Source organism: Pteropus alecto, unplaced genomic scaffold, assembly GCF_000325575.1.
Source record: "Pteropus alecto unplaced genomic scaffold, ASM32557v1 scaffold131, whole genome shotgun sequence".
NCBI lineage: Eukaryota > Metazoa > Chordata > Mammalia > Chiroptera > Pteropodidae > Pteropus > Pteropus alecto.
This window is the reverse complement of record NW_006434709.1, coordinates 1,126,946-1,138,413: the sequence shown is the minus strand read 5'-3', so window position 1 is coordinate 1,138,413 and position 11,468 is coordinate 1,126,946. Positions and strand designations below refer to the sequence as shown.

The 11,468-nt window shown below is 45.9% G+C and overlaps 1 protein-coding gene and 1 non-coding gene across 2 annotated transcripts in view; one reads left to right on the top strand and one right to left on the bottom strand.

Annotated features, from left to right (window-relative positions):
• The window catches only part of DYSF (dysferlin), a 203,049-nt gene that overhangs the window by 34,962 nt on the left and 156,619 nt on the right, over positions 1 to 11,468 (top strand). The window contains exons 6-12 of the mRNA XM_025045188.1: positions 529 to 621; positions 991 to 1,202; positions 2,937 to 3,065; positions 3,503 to 3,565; positions 4,195 to 4,245; positions 6,846 to 6,876; positions 7,488 to 7,603. Coding sequence (XP_024900956.1) covers positions 529 to 621; positions 991 to 1,202; positions 2,937 to 3,065; positions 3,503 to 3,565; positions 4,195 to 4,245; positions 6,846 to 6,876; positions 7,488 to 7,603 — 695 coding nt within the window. The remainder of the gene's footprint in view (positions 1 to 528; positions 622 to 990; positions 1,203 to 2,936; positions 3,066 to 3,502; positions 3,566 to 4,194; positions 4,246 to 6,845; positions 6,877 to 7,487; positions 7,604 to 11,468) is intronic.
• Positions 2,405 to 2,523, bottom strand: LOC112478039. Its single transcript, XR_003045697.1, has one exon. It is a non-coding gene; the product is annotated as a 5S ribosomal RNA (ribosomal RNA).

Sequence of the window (11,468 nt, the reverse complement as noted above, 5' to 3'; positions counted from 1 at the left end):
TAATTGTCTCATGGTGAAGTGACCTAGAGGCAAACACAGTATGAAATCAGAGCAGCCTCTGTCTTATGAGACAATGTTCTAGGCCTGTTCTGGAGCCTAGCCCTGTGTGGGACTCTTGGTGAGGGAGGCAGAGCAAGGTCCATCTTCTTGGGGCTCGGCACTCTCAGAACTTGGGGATAGGGAGATCACTCTGGACTGGAGTATAGGTCGAGGTGGGGAGAAGAGGTGCTTCTGGTGGCACAGGGCAGGGAGTGTGGAGGACCCGGAATGTTCTGTGACAACTTTTGAGGTGGATCTGACAGAATTAGGTTTGTGCCACTCAGGGGAGGCTCCTAGAAGTGACAAATTCCCAGTCTTGCCTGGAAGGTGTTGAAAGAGACAGTTCCTGACAGACATGGCAATTGTTCCTGAGCTTTGTGTTAGGCTGGGATGGGTGAGGAGAGCAGCACTGAGTGGGGGTGCGCTAGCTGGCTTTCCTCACCCAGCTCCCTCCTCCCCTCCTGGGGCTGTGCCCTGCCCACGTGCTAGGTGGGGGACAGAGCCGGGCCGAGACTTGGTCCCTGCTCAGTGACAGCACCGTGGACACGAGACACTCTGGAAAGAAGTGGCTGGCCCCCGTGGGTGAGACACAGCCAGGGCTGTCCTGATCTTAATCCTGCCACCCGTAACCATTTCATCTCCGCCATCGTCAGCTCACAAGAGTGGGACGAGGTGGCCAGAGGGGCTCCCCCTGCAGGACATGGTGGGGAGGGCTGGGGCCATTGCTTCCTTCCTGTTGACTAACTGGACTGACTGCCCCCAATTTTAGCTGTTGGAAGCTTCTCTTCTTTCTTCCTCATCCACCCTTTCTCATCGATGAGGGAAGGAGAGGGGCAGGGAGGTGTGTGGTGGGTCTTGATGCTCATGCCCTTTGGATACTCCATGGGCTGGGCTGGGTCCCAAGGGCAGGGCCAGAGGGACCCAGACCTCATTAGCACCCTTTCCTCCCAGACACCGGAGGAGAGGAGGATGCCGAGGAGCAAGGGCTCACGGGAGATGAGTCAGAGCCATTCTTGGACCAGAGTGGTGTCGCAGGCCCGGGTGCTCCCACCACCCCAAAGAAGCCACCTTCCCATCCTCCCCCGTACCACCCTGGGAGTAAAAGGAAGAGAAGCACACCCACGCCTAGAAAGCTGCTGTCGGACAAGCCACAGGACTTCCAGGTGACGGCCAACTCTGACCACAGTCTCCTCCTTTTGTGGGTCAGCAGCTGTTAGTGCCATAGTGCCAAGTGCCTGCCTGTCTGTCCAGCCTCAGGGAAGACGCTCGAGCCTCTCCTAGGTGGGAGTCTGGTTTCCCTGGGACCTGCACAGATGCCTAATGGGCAGTTCACATTTTGGAACCTCAGAACAAGCCTCCGCCCAGCCTCTCGTTTTGCCCTTGAAAAAAGAGGGGCCACTGCAGAGGTTCAGCATAGCTTTACATCTATTATCTGTTTCCCAGCCAGAGTTTCTCTGGCTAGCTACTTCCTGCTGGTCGAGGTGTGGTCCTTGGACCAGCCGTGTGAGCATCACCTGGAAGCTTGTTAGAAACGCAGAACCCCAGACCTGATGAATCAGGATCTGCATTTTAACAAGATCCCCTGATCTAAGAAGCTCTGTCTAGCTTTTTTTCCTCTCTATGTCCATGCCCTTCCTTATTGCCATGGATTTTTCTGACAGTTATGTGAAATTTGAATTTGTTCAATCTCTTCAGAGAATAAAACTAATACTAACCCTTTGACATATTTTTATCCAAAAGCTCATCTCATTTTATTTGCCTTTTAATTTTGGTCCTTTGCTTTTTCTTTTTCTTTGGCACAAAAATTTTCCTTTTGATATAGTTGCATTTAGTGATATTTAACTCTTTAGAACTACTTTTAAAGTTATAAATAGGAAACTTGAATCTTTATTAAGTGCAATAAATTGTAAAAATATATTTTAGTTCTAAGTCATGGTATTTTAAGCCAAAGTCCTAGCTATAACCACTATGTTTCCCTGAAAGACAAAATTCTAACATATTATATTATTATTATTACTTTTTTTATCCTTGGAAAATCAATATATGTTTATTGTAGAACATTTGGATAAATCACTTACTTTCCCATTGTGATTAATAATATATTCTTCTATAGTATGCTATTTCTAAAAAAAGAGTTGGCCAATAAATAACTGCTGTTTAGAAATTAGAACCAGTAAATATTATTTTTCTACAAAAATTGTTATCATATTTCAAATTTTCATATTTTTAAATATTTTGCCTAAATTCAGAAGTACAGATATTCTTGAAACCTTCATTTACTTGTAGTTCAGTGGAGAAGACTCTTAATTTGTTTCTCAGAATGTAAGACAGCATTGCATCTGTTTTTTGTTGTTTTTTTTTTTTACGCCTACAGCACCTGGTCTTCCTAGGTGGTCTCCCATCCAAGTACTAACCAGGCCCGACCCTACTTAGCTTCCGAGATCAGAAGGGATCAGGTGTGTTCAGGGTAGCATGGCTGTAGACAGGATTGCATTTTATAAAGGATAAAGAAGGATCACTTCACTATTTAAGTTTGACCTCCGAAGGAATTGTCAGTGAAGAATGTTCAAGCTGCTTAAAAATGTTGGCGTCAAAGGGCCTGAGGTGCCAGTGGCTGAGTGAAGTGAACAGGGGGCTGGATCCTTGGCCCAACCCTGGGATTTAATGCTGGTAGCTTACCTGGGGGTAGCCTGGCGGCTCTTCTGTGGAACGATGGGATTTTATAGGTGTAAGGGACATTGGCAGGAAAATACGATTGTTTCTAAAATGCTCTTCTAAATCTTTTTAATACTGTTCCCAAGAAGCCAGCAGTGAGGATGGTCTCTTGGGGTGGTGGCCGGAGCGGAGGATGGCCCACTTCCCCCTTCCTTCTGCTCATGTGCCCTCCTGGCTTTCAGATCAGGGTCCAGGTGATTGAAGGGCGCCAGCTGCCTGGAGTAAACATCAAGCCTGTGGTCAAGGTCACTGCTGCCGGGCAGACCAAACGGACGCGGATCCACAAAGGAAACAGCCCACTCTTCAACGAGGTGGGAAACACTGGGTATCGGGACCAGGACCTGGGTGGGCCTTCCGAATTAGGAGCACACGGCAGAGCCTGGCCATTCACTCGGTTTTTACATGTGGTGCTTACTTGGGTTCGAGAGATTCGCCAGGTCCTGAGTGGCTATCTGAAGTAGTGGAGAGAGGGTCCTAGCTCTTATTCCTGCCTTGGGCTCCTACTACTCCACATCCTCGTCATTCTGTAGAGCCAGCCACCCACCCCATCCCTGAGATGACAGCCTCTGTGAGGTCAGGGGAGGAAAGTCTCAGAATCTGTCAGGTCCGCAAAGCTCAGTGCTGGGCTGAGCTCACTCCACGCTGTCTGTGTGGGCCAGACCCAAAGGCCGTGGGTGGTGGCTGACCCTCTCCCTGGCCTGAGGGTTAGCAGTCACTCACTCATCTCCCTTTTGCCCTGAACCAACAGACTCTTTTCTTCAACGTGTTTGACTCTCCAGCGGAGCTGTTTGATGAGCCCATCTTTATCACGGTACGTCTCAGCTATCCAAGCCTTCTCTGTGGGCTGAGTGTACAGGCACATGCCTGTCAGTGTGTGAGTGTGTGTGCGACCGAAGCCTTCAGGCTCGGGGTATGAGCGATACAGACAGCTCACCCCACAGTTCTGCTGGTCACAGACGTGCCTTCCACAGCTCAGATGGAGGCAGCGGCCGAGTCAGGAGACCCTGCTGCTCAGCACCCATAGGTGCCTTGGGTCAGGGTCCTGAGGTCATTGTTGCGATCGGTACTTTAATTTTCATCTTATTTTGTTTGTCCATGTGCCTGCTTCTGGACAAGATTTTCTTTTTCTGGGCCTCTTTCCTTCGAAAAGCAATCTAGTTAAGTGGTTAAACGTATGGACTCTGGAGCCAAACTGTCTGGGTTCTTGTTCTGCCTCTGTCATTTAGGGGTTTATAATTCTGTAATTTCTCTTCACCTCTGTTTCTTTATCTGTAAAATGAAGATAATAATAGCACCTACTGATAGGGTTCTTGTGATGATTAAACATGGCTTAGAACAATTTCTGGAATGGAGTAGGGGAGGGAAGAGCTATCAGGTTGGATCTGGTCTGGGAGAACATTTACTTGTGAATGAGAGTTTTATTTTATTTTTTCCCTCCAGGTGGTAGATTCCCGTTCTCTCAGGACTGATGCTCTCATCGGGGAGTTCCGGGTAATTGTTTATTTTCTTTGAAGTCAGTCACTTCTCCCTTATCCGAGTTAGCGGAGGCCCTGTGGATAATGTGCCAGGGTTGGCACTCCAGAGATCCTGTCTGACTTGGTCTGTGTTGGTGAAATATAATTAATAGACAAAACAAAACAAAACAAAACAAAATCTTCTTCCAGCCTAGAAATCCTCTCCACAAAGGTAGTAGAGAAAGAGAACACTTTTATTAACGAATAAGCATTAAACCAGAATGTGGTGTGCTTCACAGGCAATCCACAGAGAGACTGTAAAGACAAAAAGAAATCTTTTTATGTAGCCAAGCAGATATAACTCATTCCATACGTGTTCTCAAGATAAAGAGTAAGTAGTCCTCAAGTAAGAGGACTTGACAGCCCCCATGGTCAGACATAGTTCATCCTGAGTTTGCTTGGTAATTGAGGTGACGTCTGTATTAGTTGACTGACTTTTATCCAGAGGAAAAAACAAGAAACAAGCTTGAATTTTTATGAGAGGAGGTAGTTTTATAACTTGGAGCAAAGTGTGCACTGAAGTTAGCCTCTCCTTTCACACAGACACAAGGAGAGCCTTGAGAAAGACACTTCTGGGTCATAAAGCCGATGAAAAGGCTTATTTAGTTTCTAAAAAAATCCATTTCAAAGAGACAGAGAAAGTATTTGCATTTATAAGTTTTAAAGGTAAATGTTCTGACAGAAAGAGAGAAGGGAAATCTCTTCCTTTATTTCCAACACAGGTGTTAAGCTTCTTATTTAATTGGGAAGGCCGTGTGTTTGAGTTTAGGCAGTGTCCTTCTAAGCTGACTGTCTTGGGCCAGCATGACGCTGGCACTCTGTGCCTGACTCTGGGTTGGGAGTGGGCTCCAGAAGTAGAGTGAGCGGTGGGGTGGGGGGCAGTGGAGAGAGTGGGGAGCCTTCCCCGCTCCTTTGTCCCAGACAGTGCAGACGGGAACAGTCCCTTATAGAGAACGGAAAACTGACTGTACAATTCAGCTCATAGAATGGCTTTAACAGGCCACATAAAGTAACATAAAGTAACAGCAACCAGCAATGGAGACCTTCGTGAATGGTGTTCTAATATAATTCGTAATGATTTTCTCACTTTAGAATCTTCAAGCATTTATCAAATGGAAAGAAAGGGCACAGGCATATATTAACCTCCCCTACTCTCCAAATAAAATATGATCCCCTTTCTGGGAATTGAGTCACAAGATAGAAAACTCTTTTTTCCTAGAGAAGCAGTTTTAAAAGGAATAGGCTTGAGCCTAAGTCATTCTGTAACAAATGGGATCTTAATTATGTTTAGAGACTCTAATCTTTGAAACACATTCTTGTTCTGAGAACTCTAAAATTAAGGTTGTTGATGTAAGAAATGTCTAAACCTGTAGAGAATTTTTGGAGTTTGTTTGAACCAAACTGATGACAATTGCCAGAAAGTGAAATCTCAACAAATTAAGAAAATGCTCAAGAAAATGGCAGTTTTGCAGCTTATTTTATACATTAGAATCAACGGAGGAGGTGTTGAAATCCAGTGGTGGTCAATTAAGAAGGTGGGAGAAAGCAAAGTGGAACAAATCTCTGGGATTGGATGAAAAGTGAAATGGAGAGACACATACTTCTTTTACATTGGTGGGTACAGGATAATTGATAATTAACATTTAGAGCACATAGAGATGGTATTTAGGTAACAAGATAACAGAGAGGGGTTCTGTGCTCTGGTGCAGGAAGTTGTGCCCTGAGAGGTTTGGAAAAGATTACTCTGATTCCAAGGGTATGTTATCTTAGGTGCACAAAGACCATATTCGGGCCCACTTAAGGTAAAGATTGACCCTTGTCAAGGAAGCTACAGGCCTAGGATGTGACTGTCCACCGTGACAGTTAGGGATTTTTATGTTCAGACCATCCTATGTGGTTACTCTTGGTCTCTTGAGTTTGTAGAGTCCACCATGCTGGCCTCCCCTGAGTTTGTCAGGTTTAGTACATGACCCTCTTTTTTGTCCACAAGGTAAAAATGATTATTTTTTCCAATTATAAAAGTAATCTATGATTTAAAAAAAATTCTTAAAGCAGTTTTATGTTCACAGCAAAATTGAGTGAAAGTATAGAGTTCCCATATATCCCTTGCCCATCCCCCATAACCTCCCCCCAAAATAGACACCCTACTAATCTATGATTTCTTTAAATAGAAAATTATAAAGTACAAGGAAGCATAAAAATAAAAAATACCCAGATCTACCACCCAGGGACAGCATAGTTACTGTTTCGTTGTATTTTCTTTCCTCTTTCTTTTCTATGCACAGATATAATTTACCAAACTTCAGTCCAAATGTATTCCACTTTCCATGTAATGTCAAATGATGAATATCTCCTCATGTCTTCAAATATTCTTCAGAACATGATCCTCCCCACCCTCCGCCCTGAAGATCTAATTGGCTTTATTAAGTCATTCATGAATCAGGAAGCATCCCATTTAGCAACTAGAAGGGCTCTCCCTTCAAAACATGATTTTTAATGGTATGATATAATGGACCACACTTTATGTACCACTCTGGGGGCAAGAGTTCAATTTGTGTTTTCTCTGTTTGATTTCAGATGGACGTGGGTACCATTTACAGAGAGCCCCGTGAGTGACGTTTTCATCACTTTGGCCATATCCTTGCACTTTGGGTCTGGTGGCTGCTTGGGGACACCCATTTGGGACACTCACTTGCCTTTTGGGGGGTTTTAGAATTTAGAGGTGGAGTTTGATTTTGGAGGTGAGAACTGCAGGGATGAAGGGAGGGTAGGCTTTCACCTTCTGGGTGAAACAGGCCCTCAGGGAGCTCAAACCCTCAGGAGGGTCTCAGCTGGCTCTGTTGGGAAGACTAGATCTGGAAGGCTGAAGCAAGGGTGGCTGGAGGCTGGGGTTACTCAGATTGGGGCAGGTCTTGCATTGCAAGTCTAGGATTTGTCCACACCGTGGTTTCTGCTTTGCTCTGGTTACTTCCTGAGAGAGGGTAAATGGCCTTGGGTCGGTTGTTAGCTGCCTTCTCAGGGGTTTCTATGAACATTTCTGACTGAAAGCTACATGAGCACTTGAAGTATCTTTTATTCAAGAAATTGAGCCCTGCCCCCATGTCTCAGTGGGCTAGTCCTTCATCTCACCCAAATGCAGTCTTCCCCAAGCTCCTGGATGTGGTTGCAGGCTTGGGTCCTGCCAATTTTGTAGTCACCAGTGGATGTTGTCTCTCTTAGGACATGCCTATCTTAGGAAATGGCTGCTGCTCTCAGACCCTGACGATTTCTCTGCTGGGGCCAGAGGCTACCTGAAAGCAAGCCTTTGTGTTTTGGGGCCTGGGGATGAAGCACCTGTGAGTACATTTTCCTGGGTCTTCCCAACAGCACCTCCCCCTGGTAGTGGAGGACCAAACAGACAAACAAAAATCAACTTTAGTTTTTCTGATTTAAAAGAATATATAGTAATTATGAGAAATGTAGAATATGTGGAAAAGTATAAATAAAAAATGAATCACTCATAATTCTACCACTTAGAGAGCTGTTATTAATATCTTTTTGCATATCCTCCCGTGGATATGCATGCGTGTTTTTTAAATAATTTTTTAATTGAGGTATAATTGACATATAACATATTAGTTTCAGGTACACAACATAATGGTTCGATATTTGTATACATTGTGAAATGATTGCCACAGTAAGTCTAGTTAACATCTGTCATCCTACATAGTTACAAAAAAAGTCTTTTTCTTGTGATGAGCACTTTTAAGATCTACACTCTAGCAACTTTCAAATATACAATGCAGTGTTAATTATAGTCACCATGTTGTTCATTATATCCCCAGGACTCATTTATTTTATAACTGAAAGTTTGTAGCTTTTAACCACCTTCACCCATTTACCCCGCTCCCCCACCTCCTGCCTCAGGCAACCGTGAATCTGTTGCGTGAATTTCAGTTCTGCAGAAGTGAGATCATTCCCTACATATCATAGCCTGAATTATGTCACTTAAGAATATGTCATTATCACCTTTACAGGTCAGGAAGTAAAGTCATAAGTGGAGGTGGTGGCATGAGAAAGGTGTTTAAAGTTGGGGAACTATGAGCCTCTTTGTTTGTTTGGGGAGAGGAGAAGTTTAGAGTATTTGTAGGAGAGGAATGAGGGGTTCATTAGATATAAACAGGAAGATTTCTGAGCAGACACGAGAGTGCCCGCTCTGGGTCAGAGACTTTGTGGTAGAGCCTCGAAATACTCAGTGGCTTAGAAGTGGAACGAAGGTGGGTGGATGGTGGAGGCGTCAGGTATGGTTAAGGCAGGAGTGGTGGAAGCACAGGGCCGAGGTGGCCAGGGCATCTGGACATGGCTGATGGCTCAGGCAGAGAGGATGCAGGAAGATAGGGCCTAGAGCTTATGAAGAGGACAAAGAATAGAGAATGCATATTTATTGAGCACCTGCTATGTGCCAGGCTCTGTGTTGGGTGCCTTGCTCTGTGTGAGTCAGGGTTGGAGGAGGCAGATAGGTTATAAACTGTCTTCTGAGAAGGGTTTCAGTGGTTCAGATTTTGCTAGAGGAATGGTTCTGAGTGATTGTGTTGCAGTTCTGGGGAGTCCTCGAACTCCTGGACCTCGGTTCTTGGTGTTCAGTCGACAAAGAATTGAAGGCAGATGCTCAGAAATTAACTGTATGCAAGCTAGCTTTATTAAAAGCTAAAATATACTTTTAAAAGGGAGAATAGGCTGCCAGGAGCAGTCAGCGTTGGAGACAAAATAAGCTCACTCTCAAAAGAGAGAGCAAGCTGTCGAAAGCGGACAGTCCCAAAGACTTCTGCCAAGTGAAAATCCACCCTCAGATGGAGAGCAGTCAGGCTCAAGGGAGAGCTATCTCATCTGTGGTGGGTTTGGGGATTTTATCCATTAATCTAACTAAGAGGTGGAATATTCACGATTCTGGGTGGTCACTTCGTGGAAAGAAGGTTTTTTTTTTCTGGAATTAAGGTGACGCCCCTTTTCTTACCATGTTTGGGCTTTTCGGAATAGTCATGGCATCAGATGCATGATGGGTACAGCCTTAACCATAATGCTAATGTATGATAATGATCACACAATGAAGCAAAGGTGAATTCTAGGTCACATCAGCTGTCCTTCTGGGCATGCCTATGTTGGGGACTTTCCCTAGCCCCCTTATTTTCCGCTTTAGCAAGAAGTTTTAAACCACAAAACTGCTTCATTGTGTCAAAGCTATTGTTTAAGGCTGTTTTTCATTTTAGTGGCTCTGGGGAGGGGTCCTGATGTAACTCTGACCTCAGCTGCAGGTTGGAGATATGGCTATATCTCTAGCAGCTGAAAGGGAGGGGAGATTAATGTGCCATTGGTGGAGGAGAAGGAATTGTGTTGGTAAATGACTTGTCCACATGGATGTTGATTATCTTTATGGGAGAATTAAAACTGGATGGAGGTCAGGTAGGCAGATGGTGAGGCAGGCACTGAAATCGTCAAGGCAAGGTGAGCACGTGTCCTTGTCTTGGTGGATGACAGTGAGAACCGGAGGAGAGAGTGGTACACGTGGGTGATGTGGACTTCCAGAAAGGAGAGATGGTGACGTGGTGGTGGGGGCAGCTGCAAGGTGCGGCCCTCTCTCAGAGGGAGCCTGAGATGGCTGGAAGGAGTGGGAGATGCAGGAGGGCGGTGAGGGGTGGAGTTCCCTGGGGAAAGCCGAGTGCAGACAGAGGAAGTCCCATGAGGATGTCAAGGATGAGGAGCTGACTGATGACAAGAACTCAGGAAGCCGTGGTGGAAAAATTAGGGGAGGGAGAACCCAGGGTACTGTGCAGGGGCTGATGGAGCTCAGGTGGACAAGCCCCGCCCCAGGGACCTGTCCCTGCCCTCTCGTCCCAAGCACTCCAGCCCTGCCCCTCCGTAGCCTGTCTCTCCACCGTTGCACCTTCTTGCTGTTTCCATGCAGCATCTCTGAATCTATTCTCCTTTTGTAAAACAATCCTCTCCCCTCTTCCTATTAATCGGAACCTTGTTTTTCCCTGATGAAGCCACTCTTCAAACCAGCTCAGAGGGAAGCCCCTATATTCTGCTCCAACTCTGCTCAGGTCTCTGGGAGGAATAGTAACCCTTATAAAATTCACCCAGAGCCTTCTTCATAACAAAGACCTACTCTCCGGAGGAAGGAGACTGTGCCAGAGCCTTATCCCAGGAAGGGAATGGGCATTCTCCAGTTCCAGCCCCTCAGGCCTTCCTGTCTCCCCTCTGGGGGGAGAAAACCAGGCCCAGCAGGGATCAGAACCGCACAGAGGTAGGTCGAGGATGCTGTAGGCAGGGAAGGGAACAGGAGGCAGAAGGAAAAGCTGGCCACTGGAGAAGCAGTTGTGAGGGCCACAGCCCCAGGGTTCAGAGATTTCATTAGCTTACAATGCTCCCCTTCCCGGCCCTTACCCCACACCAGCAGGGCCTCCAGGAGAGAACAGTGGACTACCGCTGAAAGAGCTGTGACATATGACATACAGGCTCGTATACTTGGGGAAGCCCAAAATACGGAGGGAAGGCGAAAACTAGATGCTAGAGGAGTTTGAAGCTTCTGCCACCTGTATCTACAGCAAACATCAAACACAGTTCCCTTCCTAGCCATATTACCATAAATTCTCATGCTAAAGTCGTGTTTACCTCAAATTACTTAACACAACATCTTGCTTTAAAAAATATGCAAGACGTGTCAAAGGCAACAACAAAAAGACACGCTGAAGAGACAAAGCAGCTGTTAGAAACAGGTTCAGATATGACAGAATTGTAGAAATTAGCAGAGGGGGTATTTAAAATAACTGTGATTAATACGATATGGACTCTAATGGGAAAAGTAGACAGCATGCAATAAAAGATGGGTAATAGAGATGGGGACGCTAAGAGAAGATCAATGGGAAGTGCTGGAGATCAAAATCCCATCTTTTGGTTTCTCTCTGCCGTGCCCCGGCCACAGCAGCCCTTCCCCACTTCGGTTTTGTCTCTTCCTTCGAGGGCTGCTTTGCTGGTTATTCCCCCCTCTTCTGGCCCTCTGGGCTGTTATCCACCCCTGGCAGAGCTGGTCCAGAAGGGTCCTTCCTTGCAGATTCTCACCTTTGCCATCGTTCTGAGGTGTGACGTGTCCTCATCGATGAGCCATCAACATCTGGTCTTACTTCCTTTGAGAAGGGGAAATCCCTCTCTTCTCTAGTGTCT